At 30.4% G+C, this 22,349-nt stretch overlaps 2 protein-coding genes across 3 annotated transcripts; both read left to right on the forward strand.

The window, feature by feature from the left end:
• Nucleotides 1-8,748: 8,748 nt before the first annotated feature.
• LOC119607509 lies at nucleotides 8,749-11,706 on the forward strand. Its single transcript, XM_037961453.1, has 4 exons — nucleotides 8,749-9,007; nucleotides 9,067-9,557; nucleotides 10,896-11,262; nucleotides 11,329-11,706. The coding sequence occupies exons 1-4, from the start codon at nucleotides 8,809-8,811 to the stop codon at nucleotides 11,514-11,516; spliced, it is 1,245 nt and encodes a 414-aa protein (XP_037817381.1). The 5' UTR covers nucleotides 8,749-8,808; the 3' UTR covers nucleotides 11,517-11,706.
• Nucleotides 11,707-14,954: 3,248 nt separating this feature from the next.
• Nucleotides 14,955-20,553, forward strand: LOC119607500. 2 transcript variants are annotated; one of them, XM_037961443.1, is made up of 4 exons: nucleotides 14,955-15,155; nucleotides 18,946-19,176; nucleotides 19,239-20,102; nucleotides 20,166-20,553. In XM_037961443.1, exons 2-4 carry the CDS (start codon nucleotides 18,963-18,965, stop codon nucleotides 20,372-20,374), a joined length of 1,287 nt encoding a protein of 428 aa, XP_037817371.1. In that variant the 5' UTR covers nucleotides 14,955-15,155; nucleotides 18,946-18,962; the 3' UTR covers nucleotides 20,375-20,553. The 2 variants fall into 2 exon arrangements, with proteins under 2 accessions (XP_037817371.1, XP_037817372.1); XM_037961444.1 differs by lacking the exon at nucleotides 14,955-15,155 and adding an exon at nucleotides 18,688-18,868 and having other exon boundaries at nucleotides 20,166-20,449.
• Nucleotides 20,554-22,349: the final 1,796 nt, after the last annotated feature.

The following is a 22,349-nucleotide window of genomic DNA, read 5'->3' on the forward strand; positions in this document are numbered from 1 at the left end:
TAATAAAAGGCTATAATTAAAAATCTGTTATAACTTAAATTTTCTATGATCTTTTAACAAAACTTAATTGAGGAAGTAATGAACATCTGTAAACAATTGATTGTATTTCCTCACATATAATACCAATGAAGAAATTAGCCAAAATCTGTGATCACTTTAAATTAAAACAATTAAGAAAGTATAGTCGGTCGTGACCGACCATATGATAGCCTATACCAGTTATGAATATTAAATGTAATTTATTTTTCATAATTATGGACCAAAAACCAATTTTCTTAAAAGAGACTTAATGGACCTATCCCGATAAAATTTTGTGAATAGATTTGTATGAGTTCAAAGCCCTTTTGCCGGGTGTTCAGTTGTATGAGGGCTATTTTTGCTATTTTGCACCGATTTTAACCATTTTCATTAGGCTTCGATCTCGGACCAAAAAAGGTGTACGAGCCAAATTTCTTCCAATTATCTTGAAAATTGCGACCTGTACTTAGCGCACAAGACAGACGGAAAGACAGACAGAAGGACATGGCTTAATCGACTCATAAAGTAATTCCAAGCCGATTGGAATACTTTAGGGTTTGTCTAGGGCACAAATTTTTGGGTGTTACAAACATAAGCGCAAATGCATAATACCCTCCCCCTATAGTAGTGTAGGGTATTACAAAAGCTCATGACGATCGGTTCGTAACTCTACTCTTATCTAAGATTTCTTTCAGAAAAAATTTTAACACTAATACGAATTTAACAAAAAAACTTTTATAGGAACCATATTTTTCTAGCAAATGTTTTTAGCATCGGCCCTTAATTGACCCTGTCCCCCATATCATCTCTCTTATCGTTCCAAATGTTGAGTATTATGATAAAAGTAGACTAAATAGATTTGTTTGTAAAAAATAATCACTCTTTAAAATCCGGGAGAACTTATGGACTACTTTATCTTGGTAGAGCTCTTTTCCATGATCTAGACTGTCTCAGAGATGTGTCATTAATAAACATGATCGGTTTTATTAATAGCACCGGAGCACACGGAGACCGAATGAACCAAGTACTCAACGAAATTAGGGAGGGAAACCATTCTCTCATTATTAGGGAATGGTAATTCTAAGGGTATCACAATGGGCCACGAGGCCTCCGAGTAAACTCGCTTGCTAGCGAGCACCCACGTAACCTACCTACTTATGGACCTAGCCTCATCTATTTATAGAACAATTATTTGTTTCGAATTTTATCGCTGTATTCGTATCTTATTTCGATTTTTTATGTAAGTAATGGGGAGTAACTAGACTTATATATGAAAAAAAAAAAACATGATATTTATGAATATTTTATTATCATATACCAATATTATATAAACATCAGGGTAATATTTGAAAGAGGTCCATTAATGAGGGTTTAACTATAGACAGTGCTATTCCGAATTAAAAATATTAATTATACCCTACACCACCATAGTGGAGAGGGTATTATGCGTTTGTGCTGATGTTTGTAACAACCAAAAAGATTGATCCTACACCCACCTTAAAGTGTACCAATCGTACCGAACGCTATTGAAAATGGTTGGAATCGGTCAATTATTTCACCTAGCCCCCATACAACCGTAGCCCCAAATAGGGCTTCTGAGCTCATAATTATGTTAAATGTTCTAGTATTTCAACATAAATTGGCAAAACTTACTTTTATATAATCCTAAATAACACTGTCAATTTTCGTAATGATCAGGCCTCATTTGACCCTTGTCCCCATACAAAGTCCCCTTCAAAAAATTTCTTGAATGTTCACAATTCACTTACAAACACCAGTATGACGATAAAATTTGGCACAAATAAGAGTTATATAAACATAAATTTCGACAATAAATTTTAGAAGGTTCGGACCCATTTTTGCCACTTTCTTATTCAATTATTTTCAATAAAATTTTTTAAATTTGTCACATACTCTTCTCTGGATCCAATGACGAAGACTGTTGAAAAATAATTCTCCTAGCCAGCATACAAGCGTAAATGAACAGACACTATTTGGAACCTATGTAAGATTCAACATAAATGCATTATTATTGAAAATGAATCACATTTAATATTCGTAATTGGTGTAGAGTATCGTATGATCGGCCACGCCCGACTATAGTTTCTAACTTGTTTTTAAATGCAAATTATTTTTGTCGTATTTTTAAGCCAGTAAAGACCTTTAAATAATTTTCTTTAAGTTACCTTATACAGCGTTAGGATTAATTATTGACAGATCCTGTAATTTTTAAGAAAGAAATGAACATTAAAGTCATTTACTGAAGGGGACCTTAAATGAGGAGTAGAGTCACTTATGGATCGATCATCATAAAATTTGGTAAGGAGATTTTGGCTCATATAAAAAACTTGATATGTCTACTAGTACTTTTAAGCAATTACTGAGAGTTAGCAATTTTCTGAAGGGGATCTTGTAAGGGTAGTATCGGGGGTAGGGTCAATTATGAATCAAACAATCGTAAGATTTGGTAGAACGATTTTGTTTAATACAAATCATGTTTGTGTTGAATTTCGTCGCTGCATTCAAAAGCCAGTAGTGAGCGTTGAATCATTTTCTGGAGGCAATCTTATACGAAGAGTAGGGTCAATTATAGACCGATCCTCGTAAGATCAAAAGTCATCGCCGTACTCTTATTTTTATGATCGTACAGTTATGTGCGTTAAAGTATTTATACCCTACACCACTATAGTGGGAAGGGTATAACGCGTTTGTGCTGATGTTTGTAACGCATTAAAATATTAGTACTATACCCACCTTAAAGTATACCGATGGACTCAGAATCACTTTTTGAGTCGATTTAACGATGTTCGTCCGTCCGACCGTCCATGTGTCCATATAAACGTTGTTATCAAAGTACAGGTCGCAATTTTGAAGATAATTTCATGAAATTTGGAATACACGTTTTTGTTGACCCAAGGACCAAGCGTATTGGAAATGGTTAAAATCGGTCCATTATTTCACCTAGCTCCCATACAACTGAACACCCCGAAAATTGCTTTTGAGCTCATAATTATGTATAATATAAATATATCTCGATGAAAGTTCGCACAATTAAGTTTTATACAAGCATTGATGACCTTGCCGAATTTCGAAATGATCGGACTTCATTTGACCCTAGCCCCCATACAAAGCCCACCTCTGAAAGTGACTTGAATATCCGCAATTCATTTATTAGCAGTGATATTGCAATGAAATTTAGCACAGACAAATATTATATAAATACAAATCTATCCAGACCATTTTATAGGGATCGGCCCACATTTGCTCCTATCCCCCATATAAAGCCTCTTTTAGAAAATAAGTTTTTCGTCAATAAATTGCTTAAATAAATCGGAATCAAGGTAATATTCAAGATAAATGCTTTATTATGAAAAATAAATCATAGTTAATATTCATAACTGGTGTAGGGTATCATATGGTCGGCCAAGCCCGACTATACTTTCTTACTTGTTTTCTGATGGAGACCTTTTATGGGGGTACGGGTAGTAAAGAGTTTTGGGGTCGTACAAGACTTGTTTTTGGTTCACATTTGCATGGGGGCTATGTAAAATTGTTGTCCAATTTTGCCAATTTTCCATACCAACATTTTCTGATCAATACCTAATGAATATTTGGGAACATTTCAAGTCCCTATCTCTATTTTTGTGGACGCCAACTACAGGCGGACGTACAGACATAGCTAGATCGTCTTAGAATATTACGAGGACCCAGAATATATATACATACTTTATGAGGTCACTGAACAGTATTTCGATGTGTTACACACGGAATGACACTATCGTTTTTGATGGTGGATATAAAAATATACCCGATTAAATGTTTTTAACAGATGGACACACTTATCTTGACCGACTTTTGATACAGCACTATCAACAGATATTCGATTAAAATATTTCCAAATGATATTTAACCAAAAAAGAAAACAAAATAGATTGCAGTGAAATGAAAAGAAATTTTATTATTTAGTAAAAAAATATTAAACAAAATCGACTGAATCAAATAAAAATTTAAATAATGTTTGTGTTGTGTCAAACAAACACTCCTTTTAAATATATCAACTTAATAAATATTTTATAATCACTTTGAGTTGGCGCTAGTTGAGACCAATTATAATTATTTATATTTACTTATATGAAAATAATAATACAATAAATGTGTATTTTTGATAAGCAATATACACACTTCTTTATATAACTGACGAAATTAATATTATCGCCATTAAACTGATTCATTAAAACAATATCACATGTTTGTCTACGTTAATAAAATTTTTTTTAAAAAATGGGTTATTACTCTGCTAATTAAATGAATTCACATGCAATTATTTATTGTTATTTCTATTGTAATTTCTTATCGAAGAATAATGATATGTAGTTCGAAAAAAAATGTTATCAATCAACACAATATCTAAAATATGAAATTTATGAACCTGAATGTTAATAAAACGAATGTATTCATTAATACTTTTTTTAAAATTTTAGTGAATTTAGCTTCATGTAAAGAGAACGGAATCGAAAGTTCCGGTCCATAATGGTAGGTAGGTAGATAGGTCGATAGAAGGATGTACATATACTACATCAAATCCGAAGAAATACACCTAGGGCACTATCGGGCCTGTTGTGCGCTCCTTATCATGAAAAAAAAACCGAAAGAATTATTTTTCAGTGTTCAGAAACTCAGTTTCCTGAACGTAATTCCTAAGAATCTTCCAATCAGTGTTAGTCAGGAATGTTATTTCCGGAATAACATCACTTCCAAGATACTTGGATCTAACTTCGACGATTGCCTGGCAGTGGCAAAGAAAGTGCTCCAGAGTTTCACTGTCCTCTCCACATGCTCTACATTCGTCTGAATCCGCACGTCCAATTTTGCATAGATGTGCTCGTAGACATGTGTGTCCACTCAGAATACGTACCATCATACTAACTTCAGACTTGCTCATTTTGAGGAGATTTTTCGTCTTGCTCTCATCAGGGTCACCCCATAGGATCTTCATGGTTCTACCCATAATCCAGTCCATAATTGTACATTAAAGAATTTTGTCCCCAAAATTACTCTGATACGACACAGGTTGTGGTGATATATAAGATTTGATATAGCCGAATATAACACTATTACTTGTTAAACGAAGACATTCTTTTAAATAGCTTTCATATAAAATGTTAAAGTAGTGAACATAAAAAATATCGATATTCGTTGTATTTGTATATTATTTAACAAAATTCTTCTCTCCTGTCTCAAATGGTAAACATTATGGCAAAACAAGAATAAAACAAAACATTAATCACTTGAAAAACGTTAATAGGTAAAGTTGCATTGACATTTTAAACGTAAATTATTTAACGGTTGTAAATTAAAAAAAAAAAATAAATTTCTTTAGCACACAGTATGTAAAGAATTCAAAACGTTATTATTCAAACTACTAGAAAAAAAATGAATATATAATTGTCGTGTCCAACATAGTGCTGCTACTTTAATTGCCTCTAATAATTAAATATTTTAATTATTATTTTATCAGCAATTACGTGCGACGTTATCGATTTCAAGTTCAATACTAATAAATGTTATTAACTTAGTTACTTCCATTAAATAATATTTTCTAGTGAATTTTTATTTTTGCTAATATTTATATTTCCTTCTGCGTATAACGTTATCTACACCTAAAAGAGCTAAAAGATTACAACACAAACAAAAAGTGTGAAACAAAAAGAAAATTGATTGATAAAACTATTTGGAAGGAATAATGTTATACTAATATTAGATCTGAATAATTGTATAAAAAAAACTACCCCTAGATTTTAAGCTCCGCCTTATTTGGAATTCAATGTATAGCGCCATCTATGTGTGAAAGTGTTAATGTAAAGTGTCCTTAAAAGGATATAACTAAACGATGTTTAACAGTTAAATGTTAACATTACATAACAGCAGTTGTCTACTTTTAAACATTTTAGCAACATTTTTCGAAGACGTCTTTAAATTACCCACCGACTAACTTTGAAAAGAGTGGAAATCTTGAGACCAAGTCATACTTTTATAAAGCATTGAGCCGCGCTGAATCCATTTTAGGTGAAGATATCTCCAAGAAGTGAGAAGATAAGCATTTATTTTAAAGTTGATATGATGGACTTACAGAAGGCATACACCATTTTATAAACAAAGGGCCAAAAATTACATTTTTTCAAACTTCAGAACCCAATATCTCAAATCCCAGATGTAATGTATCTGAGGAAGTTCTGAAGCCTGATTCGGATTCAGAACAAATCAAAACTTTAGAAAAGTATACTTTGGTCTCTGGGTTAAAAATTTGTCGACCTGTGTATTTCATATTTTAATTCTGTCATTGTTAAAATGCACCACGTGAGTTTTATAATTTTAGAAACTATCTAAAAGTAACATTTAAATAACGAAATAGTGGCAAAACGACCTATAACGAGAATGTTATATTCGGCTATGCAGAATCGTATATACCCACCATCAAATCGTATGCCCTAAAGGGAATAAACATCAGGCTGATATTTGGAATAGGGCTTAAGGGCACTGGTCTTGAAGCAGTGCTCTTCGACGCTAGCTCGTCCATTAGCTAATCTTTTCAGCATTCTATACCATGCCGGCAAATTTCCTGAATGCTGGAAGATTGCAAATGTAACGCCAATTCCTAAAAAGGGAGAGGCTAATAATCCTGAAAATGACCGTCCAATAGAGATTGGGGCAATGAGGCGCAATTTGACGACGTGCGATGTCCGCTGGACTAAACACATTTTTCAAGTGTCGAAAGAAGCATTCAAGTGTCTCGGTTTTTTGAAACGGTGTAAGACATACTTCACTCCATCTAATCTTCTTACTATTTACTCCACTTATATCCGACCGAAAATGGAATACAACTCTCATGTATGGGCCGCAGCTTCGAAGTCTATTTTGGAGCTACTCGACCGCGTACAGGAGAGGGCGAAGGTACTTATCGGTGACAGTAGGATATCTAACTCTATTGGTGTAGAGTTATTTCACTGTTCTATCGATACTACAATGGAATGTGTTCCTTTGAAATTAGGGAACTTGCTCCCGATACTCGTATATTCTTGTACACACGTATTTCTTCAAGAACACACCCATTTGTGGTAGATTGACCAGTGGACCGCACAACACACTACAGGGAAAATTTATTCTTCAGCCGCACTGTTCGTATGTGGAATAAACTTCCTACAGAGGTATTCCCTGCCACTTTCGATATAAGAAGATTTAAATCAAATGTCCACAAACACTACTCCCTCTATCCTACTTCCCACAACCTATTTTCTTAGTTCCAACACAATGCTTCGCATAAGTAGGGGTCATCCCCTGAGTGCTGGTCCAATTATACAAAAAAAAAAATTTCATCGTATTTGTAATTCACGAAAATAAAAGTTATTTCCTCAAGAAGGCCTTTTATAGGAGGAAGGTGATAGGATCATAAAATTTTGTTGAGCGATTTTGGTTGTACTCGTATTTTTAAGCTAGTACTTAGCTAGTTATACTCGTATTTTAAATGAGCAATTTATTATCCTGAAGGGCACCTTATGTGGTAGGTAGGGTCAGTTACCCACCCATCCCCATGTATTTAGATAGAAAGATTTACTTTCTTATAAAAGTAGCTTATGTCGAATTTCATTACTGTACTCGAATTTGTAAGCTTGTAATTTTCTGAAGGGGATCTTATATGGAGAATAGGGTCAATTATGGACCGACCATCATAAGAATTTGTAGATCAATTCAAAACTTGTTTATGTTCATCACTGTACTCGTATTTCTGAGCCAGCAATGAGCGTTCAAGTAATTTACTGAATCGGACCTTATATTAGCGGTTAGGATCAATTATATACCAATCCTCATAAAAATTTGAACAGCGATTTTAATTCATCATCACTATACGCATATTGTGAGTAATGAACGTTTAAGTATTTTTCTGAAGGAGCATTATATGGATGTGCCACTTGTATCCGAAAACGTGGAGCAAACAAAACGTACCTATAAGGAATATTTTTAGAATTTCAACCCTTTAGATCTTTTCGTTCGGACTCTATAGTGCTTTCAGCTGAAAGACAGACAGACAGACACACATAAAGTCGGACAGACATGGCTAAATCGACTTAGAGAGACCCAGAATATAAATTACTTTGTAGATCTATGACCAATATTTCGATGTGTTACTAACGCTATGACAATACTTTTTTTGATGTTAGGTATAAAAAAAAGTGTCAAAACAGTTCCCTTCTTATAGTTACTCATTCAGGACCCCACATTTGTGCCGGAAAGTATTTGTGGAAAGTACAAATATCAAGCGTTCCATTTTCCTTTCTGGTCCAGGGACGGAGATTTTCGAGAATTACGTTTTAAAATACATACTTCAGGTTTACATGTGTATGTATGTATATCACAGATAAAACTAACTCTATACAAATCTGCATTGATTATGAAAAATGGCACATAATAAACCGTTAGTCCAATCTAAACTGTCCAATTTAAATGAAATTTTACATTCTCTTGTCGAGATTAAGTTTTGATTTGAAGAAATAAAATTGTCATGATTATTTTCAACAACTGTTGCCTAGTGTATTCCTGTTTTCAAACCCAAAAAATAGAAAAATAATTCAAAAACATTTGATGGAGCACTCACTCAATGCATTAGATAAGATTATCATAAAATTGTTTGAACATTATATTTATATACGATTTATTGATATAACAATTCTAAACCAAAATATAATACAAATAGTAATAACAAAACTAAATTTCTCTTATTAGTCATCGAACAATATGGCACCACAGCAAAACGGTATTGCAGCTGACAAGGAACTGCCCCAATGGTTGGACAATGTAACATTGGAAAAGGCAATCAGGCAGCAAATAGGAGAGTACAAAAATATTTTGGAAATTAAAACCGAAAATGGTTCGAAAGAAGGTGAAAATTATTCATCACTAATGATGCGCATTAAGGCTGAAGTGGAAATGGAGGGTAAGTATAGAAAACATGAAATAATTACAACCCGAATTAATAATTTCTCTTTAAATAAGATGGCAGTACTAAAACGGCTTCATTTGTTCTAAAGACCCAACATGCTAATGAAATGATGGCTAGAATTCTTAACATGCTGAGACTTTTTCCCAAGGAAGAGGAAATTTATCATAAAATTATACCAAAATTCGAACAACTCTATAAAGAAGCTGGCAAATCTGTTCAATTTGCCCCAAAGTCTTATACATTTGATCGTGATATAGGTGTCGATTATGTTTTATTAGAAGATCTTCATGTAAAGCAATTTAAAAATGCCAATCGTTTGGACGGTCTTGATATGGATCATGTTAAGGAGGTTTTAATTAAAATGGCTGAATTTCATGCTGCTTCAGCTTGTTATGTTGAACATTATGGAATGTTTGGTGAAGATTTTACAGTGGGCATATTTAATGAGAAAAATAAGGCATTATTAAAGGAGTTTAATGCTTCGGGAGCATTTTTGAGTCAGCTAAAGAAATGGAAAAATTGTCAGCAATATTATGAGAAATTGGTAAGAATGTTTACAAATACTTTATTGTACCATAAAGATAGATAGATAGATAGATAGATAGATAGATAGATAGATAGATAGATAGATAGATAGATAGATAGATAGATAGATAGATAGATAGATAGATAGATAGATAGATAGATAGATAGATAGATAGATAGATAGATAGATAGATAGATAGATAGATAGATAGATAGATAGATAGATAGATAGATAGATAGTAGATAGATAGATAGATAGATAGATAGATAGATAGATAGATAGATAGATAGATAGATAGATAGATAGATAGATAGATAGATAGATTAGATAGATAGATAGATAGATAGATAGATAGATAGATAGATAGATAGATAGATAGATAGATAGATAGATAGATAGATAGATAGATAGATAGATAGATAATAGATAGATAGATAGATAGATAGATAGATAGATAGATAGATAGATAGATAGATAGATAGATAGATAGATAGATAGATAGATAGATAGATAGATAGATAGATAGATAGATAGATAGATAGATAGATAGATAGATAGATAGATAGATAGATAGATAGATAGATAGATAGATAGATAGATAGATAGATAGATAGATAGATAGATAGATAGATAGATAGATAGATAGATAGATAGATAGATAGATAGATAGATAGATAGATAGATAGATAGATAGATAGATAGATAGATAGATAGTAGATAGATAGATAGATAGATAGATAGATAGATAGATAGATAGATAGATAGATAGATAGATAGATAGATAGATAGATAGATAGATAGATAGATAGATAGATAGATAGATAGATAGATAGATAGATAGATAGATAGATAGATAGATAGATAGATAGATAGATAGATAGATAGATAGATAGATAGATAGATAGATAGATAGATAGATAGATAGATAGATAGATAGATAGATAGATAGATAGATAGATAGATAGATAGATAGATAGATAGATAGATAGATAGATAGATAGATAGATAGATAGATAGATAGATAGATAGATAGATAGATAGATAGATAGATAGATAGATAGATAGATAGATAGATAGATAGATAGATAGATAGATAGATAGATAGATAGATAGATAGATAGATAGATAGATAGATAGATAGATAGATAGATAGATAGAAGATAGATAGATAGATAGATAGATAGATAGATAGATAGATAGATAGATAGATAGATAGATAGATAGATAGATAGATAGATAGATAGATAGATAGATAGATAGATAGATAGATAGATAGATAGATAGATGGATGGATGGATGGATGGATGGATGGATACATAGACTTTTATAAAAACCATTTTATTTATTAATCCACAGGCTGACAGTGATGATTTTTTGGTTGATCGCTTGTTGGAAGATCAAAAGGTAAATCCTCGTGAATTTAATGTTTTAAATCATGGTGATTGTTGGTCAAATAACATAATGTTCCAATACGATGCATTCGGTAAAATAAAAAATACCTTATTGGTGGACTTTCAAGTGGGCAAATATGGTTCTCCAGCCAACGATCTATATTATTTTATATTATCATCTGCCAAAAAGGATATAAAACTTACACAGTTCGACTACATGATACGTTTCTATTATGAACGTTTGGTGGAGAATTTAAAACTTTTACAATATCATCGTCCCCTGCCGAAATTGAAAAATATTCATATTGCCTTAATGAAAAATGGTTTGGCGGGTAAGTTTAATTATATCTTTAAAAGTAACTTGTTGTGCTGAAATTTGTTTGTTTTATATATTACAGCTTACATGGTTGTTTCGAAAGTCTTGCCTGTTGTCATTTTGGAAAAGACCGATCAGGCCAATTTAGAAAATTATATACATGATGAGTCGAAAATGAAGACAGCAATGTTTAGTAATCATAAGTATGTTCAAGCCATGTCGGAAATTTTACCATGGTTGGATAACCGCGGTTTGCTCGACTGGAAATAATTTGTTTATAATTGATTTTAAATTAATATTTTGTTTCTTTGCCATTATAACTATTACTTTGTTGTTTCGTATTAAAATTACTGTGATTGTAAAATGTTAATTTGTTTATTTTTAGTAACATGATAATTTCCTTTATAACTCTATCAAAAAATTGACATTCAAAACAATAAAAATAAGCGAAATCAGTCTATGACTTCACTTTGTCCCAAGTAAATTTTCATACAGAAAGAATACCGTGTTAAAACTCATACATTTGTGGACTCTTCGTTTATTTTTTAATAAAACAACTTCCTTAGCTTATTAGCAAACGATCGTGGTAAGTACTTATTTAACTACCTATTTGTAAGCGAGCGTGTAAGTACTTGCATGCAATGTCATCACTTAAAATGCTACTTCTTTAACAAAACTAACTTTATGAAAAACTGTTAGAAACTGATGGAATCCACAAATTATCCAATGAAAAAAATTTATAAAAGTTATACCCCTAATAAAAACACAATTTCAGAGAGTATATTAAAATGTGTATTATATCGAATGTAAAAATGTTATGATGACTAAGCAAAATTTAAGTAAATTTATTTTGACAAAAGTTAAAAAAAACCTGTTTATAAATATTTGAGATACGTTTTAATTGTTAATTAATTAACTTAACACTCTAATGACTAAATATAGTAAAACAGCTTTTGTTGCTAACATTACAGCATGATTTTTTTATATTATTTAAAAAAAAGTTATTCAATGTATTTTTCATGATGATTATTATGATTTATAAAAAGTTATTAAAATTCTTAACTTTTTCATTTGGAAATTGATTAAAAATTTTAAGATATTATAGATAAAAGAATTTATATATTGTCAAAAAGTAAGTAAACAAAAATTTTGCTTCAAATTTTATCGCGTAAACTAGATACTACTATATGTACACATACATACATACGTATGTATATATTTTAACTGTCTGTTCAAAAACTGAATGGCGTGTCATGATCAAAGTTCAGGTTTTGTCATAATAAGAAAAATGCAAATTTTTAAAACATACTCGTTTTTTATATCTACACTGAAAAAAAATATTTAAGCTTATATGAATTATTTTTTTGAAATCAGAATATCTGTATAACCTCCATTACAAAATGGGTACTATATTGATTTTGTCGATATATTTGTCAAAAAGTATCTAGTCTTGCCTGTCTGTTTATCCGTCTGTCTTTCCGTCCGTCCGTCTGACTGTTTGTTGTTTTAGTATTATGACTTCGGTTCACGATTTCACCTAGCCCCCCTACCAGTGGCCCCTCCAAATACAGTTTTAAGAGCCATAAATAAGTATATATACAGCAATTATGATTAAAATTTGCAAAAATCAATTTTACGCAACCATAATATTGTAATGTATTGCAGACATTGGACCATAATTGACCCTATTATTCATATAAGGACCCATAAACAAAATAACTTTAATGCATATAACTGCTTTAGTAATTTCAATATAGCATCGAAATTAGACATAAGCTATTATTATCGGAACTAAATTCTCTCTACCAAATGTTATGTGGATCGGTCCATAAGTGATCCTGTTGTTCCCTTCCGAAAATGATTTCAAAACTCATAATAGGCTTAAAAATATGCGAGAAAAATAAGTTTTATAGGAAACAAAACATTTACACTAAAATGATTTGAGAATCGCTCCATCTCTCCATCTCACTCTATCCCTTATATAACACCTCTTGAAGAAAATATGGTTATTGTAAATAAATCGTTCGAATTAACACAAACATAATTATACTTTTCGGATGATATTATACAATATTTTAAACACTGTACATGCCGGTCCATAATTAATACAAGCCCCCATTAAACTTCTAAGACCTACTAAGTCCTTGTATAGAGCCACCTAACACAACTAAAATTAATTTAGTTCCCACCATCTAAATTAATTTAAAATATGTATTCTCTTACATATTTAATAGTTTTGTGTGAATACTCATACATATATGATTAATAAAAATTTATTAATAATTGGACCAACACATTAATTAAAATATAAATTCTACAAAATATAATTCTTTTCAATTAAACTCAATGTCAATAACAAGTTTATTGCATAAACGCTGAAAATTTAATATGATTAGAGTGTCCCGAGGAACAGTCTTTTTAATAATCTCCTGGTCCACAAAATTATTTTTATTTTGTTGGAATGGTTTTTTTGTCGAAATAGGTGTGAAAATAGCCATAATTTTTGGATTATATAGAAATTTGTATGCCTCTTTCGGACCAGATATAATTTAACAAAACATTTTATAATTTTTCCCCCGATATGCTAAAAATTACGGAATTTTTGAGAACCATTTCGAAAAGATTGCAGAAAATTATTTTGAACATATTGCATTGAGATCAAGATTTTCAATCGCTGGTAGGGAACTGAGGGCCTAACTATATTTTTTTCGTAACGCTTGAGAGACATTCTTACATAAAAATTATGCACGGGACAACCTAATGTACATATGTGAAAGTATAAATTTCATTATGCTGATCAAAATTCACATTAAGTTTTGTTCATTGTTGGCTCAAAGTAGTACACAATAAGACTTTTTATTGTCGCTGTCGTTAGACATTAAAGTTTATTCGTATCTTTAAATATCCCGAAAAACACCTATATAAGGTCCTCTTCAGTTGCTTCTGAATTACAGTAACAATAAAGGTCGTAGTGCTTCTCTAAAGCAATGAAATTCGACTTAAATAAGTTCCATAACTATCTAAATCTCTACACCAGAGAATGCCGATTTCTGAAAGCAAAGTCACTTTCATGAATTTAAATAGTTTCGGATCTACATCAGCATAATTAGACCTAAATGTTAACGTCCATAATGCACTTATAAACACGATAATATCCGACATAAATAACTTTTATATAAACATAAATCCCTCCTCGTTTTTCTATGATCGATCGCTAGGCCTCATACAAATCGTTTCTCAAAAAATCATTCCACTAACATAAATTCAACATAAATACTTTATTGTTAAAAATAAATAACATTTTTATTTTACTCCAACTGGTGTAGGGAATCATATAGTCGGACAATACCGATTTAGAATACTTGTTTGGTGTCGCTGATCAATTTTGCAATGATATTCAAAATTTATTTGATGGGAGCTTAAAAAAACTATTATATGAACATCCAATCGTAACTCAGACGAACACACACTCATTGAAAACAAATCTTTGATTAATGTTTGACTATATAATGATTTTGTTTGATTACCGCTATATCCGCCCTACCACAACATGTTTTTTTCCACTATTTGCACTATTGTTGTTGTACCTTTTTATTGTATTTTATACATTGTTGTTGCTTTATTAGTTCATTAAGTCACTAGTAAGTAACTCTCTCCTAATATCTAGTTTAGTTCGTACTCGTATGAATTTGAAATTTTCAGCTACATTGTTCATATCTATAAGATTCGGACACGCGACAACACGATAATTTTGCTCGCTATTCAACTGCTAGAATTAAAAAAAGTTTTTTATTATTTTCCATTGTTTGTTTTAAATTTTACGAGCATCTTGAAGAATTGACAAGTTTCTTCTAGTTTTTATTAAACAGTGAATTTTTTTTATTTTTTTTTTAAGAAACAAACTGTGATGTGAGTAAATAAATTTTATTGAAAGAACAAATATTTCAATAATTAATTCTGTTTTCTATCATTGTTTGTATTGAAATTTTATGCAAATTTTTACTAATTGTTAAAAAACAAGTATGAACTGAAGTTTATACAATAAATCTACATATTAGAATAAATGTGACAAAATTTACAATAAAATTTAAAAGTATTTCAAAACGTTAATATCAATAATAATTTAAAATTAACATTCAGTTTTTGTCAAAAAAAAAGTTTTTGTTTCGTAAAGTGAATTTAATTGCATAACCCCAACTGGTAATATATAGCCCCATTATCTCAACTTTTATTTATCGTTTATAGTTAAGATATACTTGCGTTTTAAATAACACAGGCCAACACAAAAAGTCGAAACCGAGATACCAAAGTATAAATTTCTAAATAATTGATGTGAATTCGAATCTGGTCTCAGAAGGTTTCGAGATCTCGTATGCTAAAAATTAAAAACTCCCCATTTTTGTTTCCTATATTTAAGAATCGGATACAGCGGAGTTCAATTCTGTAGAAAAGTATACTTTGTTCTCTGGATTAAACATTTGTTAGCCTGGGTAATTATATATATAATATAACCTGAAATAAAGAAAATGGGTTAAAGGTTTTAATCTTACATTGTAATAAAGTAATTTAAAAGTAATTAGCGAAGTTTATAATTAAAGGTATGAGATAAAAACACTCGAGATTAATGCCTTTATTGATGTTAAAATACCTGTTTTAAGTTCTATTGAAAAATCAACATAGGGGGTTATTAAAGTCGCATATTATATAAGTAAAACAACCGGAAATTGTGTAATTATAATGAATACTGAACTTGGCGTTAATGATAAAATAATTTAAATAGTAATTAAAATATACCATCAAACAAATAAGAAAGTATATCCGACTACATCATATAACTGAAACCTAAATATAGGTGTCAAAATTTTCGCAATTTTTTGCTTATAAATACAGATCTGGATTTTAAATCGCTGGTAGGGAACTATGGCCCTTTGGAAAAGGAAATAGTTTTTATTATTTTAATACTAGCTATACCCAGAGTGCTTTGCTACCTTAAAAGCATCATAAATAAAAAACCCACTTAACGATTTTGAAGATTCTAACTACAATAGTTTTCCAGAATTTTTGAATTTAACTTTTTGTCCTAAATAATCATATTGACACTAAAGTGGCTCCGACAAAATTTGAGGACTCTAACTGTTATATTATCTCAAATATACGGATTTAATATTTTCTTAATATGGGCGTGGCTCCTCGCCCACTTGAAATTTAAAAATAGAAAGTAGCCTATTACCTATTCCATACATACAGAAATACGGCTGTGGAAATTACAAGAAAATTGGCCGTTTAGTAGTCTATAACTAACTAACTACTAACTAACTAACTAACTACTAACTAACTAACTAACTAACTACTAAACTAACTAACTAACTAACTAACTTAACTAACTAACTAACTAACTAACTAACTAACTAACTACTAACTAACTAACTAACTAACTAACTAACTAACTACTAACTACTAACTAACTAACTAACACTAACTACTAACTAACTAACTAACTAACTAACTAACTAACTAACTACTAACTAACTAACTAACTAACTAACTAACTAACTAACTAACTAACTACTAACTAACTAACTAACTACTAACTAACTAACTAACTAACTACTAACTAACTAACTACTAACTAACTAACTAACTAACTAACTAACTAACTAACTAACTAACTAACTAACTAACTAACTAACTACTAACTAACTAACTAACTAACTAACTAACTAACTACTAACTAACTAACTAACTACTAACTAACTAACTAACTAACTAACTACTAACTAACTACTAACTAACTAACTAACTACTAACTAACTACTAACTAACTAACTAACTAACTAACTAACTAACTAACTAACTAACTAACTAACTAACTACTAACTAACTAACTAACTAACTAACTAACTACTACTAACTAACTAACTAACTAACTAACTAACTAACTAACTAACTACTACTAACTAACTACTAACTAACTAACTAACTAACTAACTAACTAACTAACTAACTAACTAACTAACTAACACTAACTAACTAACTACTAACTAACTAACTAACTAACTACTAACTAACTAACTCTGACTGACTAACTAACTAACTAACTACTAACTAACTAACTAACTACTACTAACTAACTACTAACTAACTAACTAACTCTAACTAACTAACTAACTAACTAACTAACTAACTAACTAACTAACTAACTAACTACTAACTAACTACTAACTAACTAACTAACTAACTAACTACTAACTAACTAACTAACTACTAACTAACTAACTAACTAACTAACTAACTAACTAACTAACTAACTAACTAACTAACTAACTAACTAACTAACTAACTACTAACTAACTAACTAACTAACTAACTAACTAACTAACTAACTAACTAACTACTAACTAACTAACTAACTAACTAACTAACTACTAACTACTAACTAACTAACTTAACTAACTAACTAACTACTAACTAACTAACTACTAACTAACTAACTAACTAACTACTAACTAACTAACTAACTAACTAACTACTAACTAACTAACTAACTAACTAACTAACTACTAACTAACTAACTAACTAACTAACTAACTAACTAACTAACTAACTAACTAACTGACTAACTGACTAACTGACTAACTAACTAACTAACTAACTAGCTAACTAACTAACTAACTAACTAACTAACTATATATTTCAAGATATTTTGATAAAATTTGGACCACAAGGACGATATCTGTTGAAAATGGTTGATGAAATCGGTCCATTATTTCACCTAGCCCCCAAACAACTTGACCTTCCGATTAAAGGTTTTTAACTCATAACTACGTCAAATAAACTACTATCTCCCCAAAGATTGGCACAACTAAGTTTTACATAGCCATAAATGATCTGCCGTCGTTTGACCCTAGCCCCCATACAAAGCACCCTCTAAAAAATTACGAAAACGTAATTTCAGCATAAATAACCTTTATATAAAAATACATCCCTCTTTCCATATTTGTTCCTAACTCCCATATAATGCCACTTTTAGAAATTTAGTTTTTCAACGATAAATTGCTTTAATACATCGGAATTAAGGTAAATAAATTTCCACATAAAAGTTTAAATAATTTTGAAAATATACTCATGGTGTAGGATATTATATAGTCGGTCATGCCCGACTATACTTTCCTACTTGTTTTGCTTCTAAACTCATTACTTTTCAATGTAAGTTTTTGCTGGGTTTATTATCTTTTTAATCTGTAAATAATTATGATTATAAAATGTAAAATTACAAAGAAGAATAATTATTAGTAATTATATACATCATTAACAATCTACGCACTTGTTTCAAACTGATTGAACAAGCCCGATTTATAAACATATTTTTGCAAAACTACAAAATCTAATTATAATTCATATAATTACTATTCAGAAACACATTTGAGTTTATTTTAATTTCGTTTGTATTTTTTGTCGCAAAATTTTTCTATTCATCCATATTTGTTAAAACAAACAAATCATTTGTAGCTGTTCCGTACTGAATATTCATAAATCATTTTTTTTTTTTCAAATATAAAAATATTTCTTTAGAATTGTTAACAAGCTGAAAACAGATACACGTACAATATGTGAATGGAATTGTAATTAAAATTATTTAATCTATTTAAATACTACTGTATATAATTTTTAATCAATTATATAATTTTTCTTAATTTAGATTAAATTTAATTAAAAATGTCACCAAACACGAGCGCAGGAAAGATTGTTAATCCCAATGAGTATCTTAATATACCAAAATGGATAAATGAGGATTATTTTGTGCCTATCTTGGAGAAAGATGTAACCGATTTTAAATGCATTACAAAGTTCACACCTATTGCTGCTACAGCACCGGGCGAAAATTATACATCGATAATGGTTCGTGTTATAATTGATGTAGAATTAAAAGGTAAATATAGCAAATAATTTCAGCTTAACATTTTTTGTATGGATTTTATTTCTCATTTACAGATGGCAGTTCTCAAGAAGTTTCATATATTTTAAAAACTGTTTTGGATGCTAGTAGTAGTGGTGCAGCTTTTGTAGCAGCCGCAAATCTCTTTCCCAAAGAGAAACAAATGTATGCCAATTATATACCCAAATTTGAAGAACTCTATAAACAAGCAGGTATGCAAGTTAAACTGGGACCGAAGTGTATACATTTTGATGAAACACCTGAAAAGATAACTCTAGTAATGGAGGACTTAAAACGTAAAGATTTCGGTAATATTGATCGTTTAAAAGGTTTCGATATGGATCATATGAAAATTGTTCTACATAAATTGGCTGAATTTCATGCAGCTTCGGCTGTTTATGAGGAATTAAATGGACCTTATGAAACCATATACAACGCTAGTTTCTTTACCGAAGCAAATCGTCCCATGTTTGCTGAATTATATAAACCACGTTCCGAATTGTTCAAGAAAGCTTTACTAGAATGGGGTTTGGAAAATGTAGAAAGATATATTGAGCGAACACCTACATTGGATGAATACTTTGATGAAAATTTATTCATAAATACAGTAAAACCAGATGAATTTAATGTGCTTAATCATGGCGATTGTTGGTCCAATAATATTATGTTTGTCCATGATGAAGATGTGAAAGAATCTTTATTTGTTGATTTTCAAATATGTAAATGGGGTTCACCGGTTCAAGATCTGTGGTATATGATTTCCACCTCTGTCAGTTTGGATATAAAAATTAAAGAATTTGATCATTTCATACAAATATATCATACACATTTGGTAAAATGTCTTAAAAAGCTTAAGTATTCAAAAAAAATTCCTTCACTAAAAGAACTTCATATTAATATGTTGAAATACGGTTATTGGGGTGAGTTCTACTTTTTAATCAAAATTTTAATATTATTTATAACTGAAAAAATTCTTTCCACAGCTGTATTTACTGCTAATACCATAACCCCAGCTATTTTATTTCCTTCCGATAAAGACGCTAATATGGATAATTTTATGAAACCTGGTCCTGAGGGCGATGCATTCCGTTTTAAGTGTTTCACTAATCCCATTTATGTAAAAGCTATGCTGCAATTTTATCCATTTTTAGATAATAAGGGTATTTTTGATATAACGTCGAAAAAGTATTAAAATATTTAATTTTTTTTTTCATAATTTATTAGCAAATGTACAAATTATAAATCTATACATATATATTAAATTATTTAAACATAACTTGTATATAATATCTTTTACGGGAATATGTAAAATATATTTATTTAAACTTTTAAAAGTGTATAAATAAAGAATTCAAAAATCGGATTGATAAATAAACATGAAGCTCATAGAAACATACAGTTATCTATATAAATTTTGATATCCCGAAACTAATATTCATCTATGACCAGTCTCCAATATCTTTCTTTTCATTCACGTTTTTTTTTAATTCTTTTTCTTAATTCTCGAGTAGTTTTCTCAAAAACTACTGAAGACAATTCGATGAATTGCCAAACACATTATTTTTTCTTCCAGGGATCAATTATGTTAAAAATCAAAACAATCGCTCCAAATTTCGCATAGCTCCAATACAAAGGTACATATTCTCGGAAATGGATATATCGTTAATAACTTCTTCAAAATTATCGAAATCCCCACAACTCTGTGAACAGAAATTATATTACCAACATAGATCTGTATTGGTCTATAATTGGTTATAGCTCCCCATATAAGGTTCGGAAGTGGAAATCACTTAATTACACATAACTAATTAAGAAATAAAGATATTAGAATAAATATGTTTTGTGTATACATATATGATTCTACCAAATTTTTTCCGCATCGGTCCATAATTGGATATAGCTCGCATATAAAGCCCACTTCTGATAACCACGTAAACGGATATATTTCTTTACTGAATGAAGATATAGGTATAAAATTCATAATGAATATGCTTAAAAGAGATATAAACCACTCTGAGAAATATTTATTAATCGGTTCATAATTGGTCATAGCTCCGATATAAGATTCACTTCCGAAAATCGCATAAACAAAGATATCGGACTTAAATTCCGCATAAATATACAAAAAATATACAAATCACACGCAAATTTTTTTCTGTATAGGCCTATAATTTGTCTAGTCTCCGGTCCACTTCCGAAAATTACTTATACACACATATATCAGTGACAAAAAGAGATATGGCTATACAAATAAACATGTGTATTTTTTGTGTCTTCCGGTAGGTTTGTGGTTGGTGTTCTTGTCTGGTAGACAGGAGGTGGTGGGTTCGATTCCCACCTGAGACACTGGTTAAGGAGCGCACAACAGGCCCGATAGAGGCCTAGATGTATTTCTTCGTTAGTTATAGACTTGATCAAAGTTAGCTCCATAGATGTATAAAGCAACTGCTAATGATATCTAAATGATAGCACCCTCATCATGGAAGCAAAATTTAAACTTTCAGAATTGATTAAATATATAAAATTATTTAGATGGGTTGTCAATTAAAATAGGTTACAGGTAGAGGGTATTTAAGATTAACTTGTTATTTATCAAATATCCGGGAAAGATAACTTTTAGTTTTTAATTGGTTTTCATATTTTTAGTACCTGGGCCTTTTTTGGATACTTATAAACTGGAGAATCTAATGCGAGTTATCAATGTTTTGAAGCTACATATGAGCCATAACAAAATATTGCTAAGATTAAGAAAAAATTCTGAAATTATCATAACGAGTTATATTCTGAACCTATTTCGCAGATTTTTATGGATAAATGTTTACGATTTGCATATTTCTAAATATTACGCCCAAGTTTTTCGTGGACATGATGTTACTTAGAAAGTGTGCCGATCTGAGCCGATTTTTATAGTTTAAGATGATTTAGAACATATATTTTGATGCGTTACAAACATCAGTACAAACGCATAATACTCTCTCAACTTTTAAAACAAATCTGTTTTAAGGTCGTGTGCCGTGGACGCAAGCAAAGTGTAATTTTGAAGTGATTATTATTTTGATGGTGTTTTTCGGGTACAAACAAACTATGCACACTTTTCATGAATAACTACTAGAAGGTAAATATTTAAATCATAAATACCATACTCCAAAAAGCTATTTTAAAAGTGC

Source organism: Lucilia sericata, unplaced genomic scaffold (assembly GCF_015586225.1).
Source record: "Lucilia sericata isolate MDLA Ls3-8-SP2 unplaced genomic scaffold, ASM1558622v1 Contig000698F_arrow, whole genome shotgun sequence".
In the NCBI taxonomy this organism is placed as follows: Eukaryota; Metazoa; Arthropoda; class Insecta; order Diptera; family Calliphoridae; genus Lucilia; species Lucilia sericata.

What these genes read in the sequence shown, in the direction of transcription:
- LOC119607500 (XM_037961443.1), top strand. Translation starts at nt 18,963, where the DNA reads ATGTCACCAAACACGAGCGCAGGAAAGATTGTTAATCCCAATGAGTAT. An exon ending in AATTGATGTAGAATTAAAAG is followed by an intron (nt 19,177 to 19,238) that starts GTAAATATAGCA and finishes TCTCATTTACAG; the next exon opens with ATGGCAGTTCTCAAGAAGTT. An exon ending in GTTGAAATACGGTTATTGGG is followed by an intron (nt 20,103 to 20,165) that starts GTGAGTTCTACT and finishes TTCTTTCCACAG; the next exon opens with CTGTATTTACTGCTAATACC.
- LOC119607509 (XM_037961453.1), top strand. Translation starts at nt 8,809, where the DNA reads ATGGCACCACAGCAAAACGGTATTGCAGCTGACAAGGAACTGCCCCAA. An exon ending in AGCAATATTATGAGAAATTG is followed by an intron (nt 9,558 to 10,895) that starts GTAAGAATGTTT and finishes ATTAATCCACAG; the next exon opens with GCTGACAGTGATGATTTTTT. An exon ending in AATGAAAAATGGTTTGGCGG is followed by an intron (nt 11,263 to 11,328) that starts GTAAGTTTAATT and finishes TATATATTACAG; the next exon opens with CTTACATGGTTGTTTCGAAA.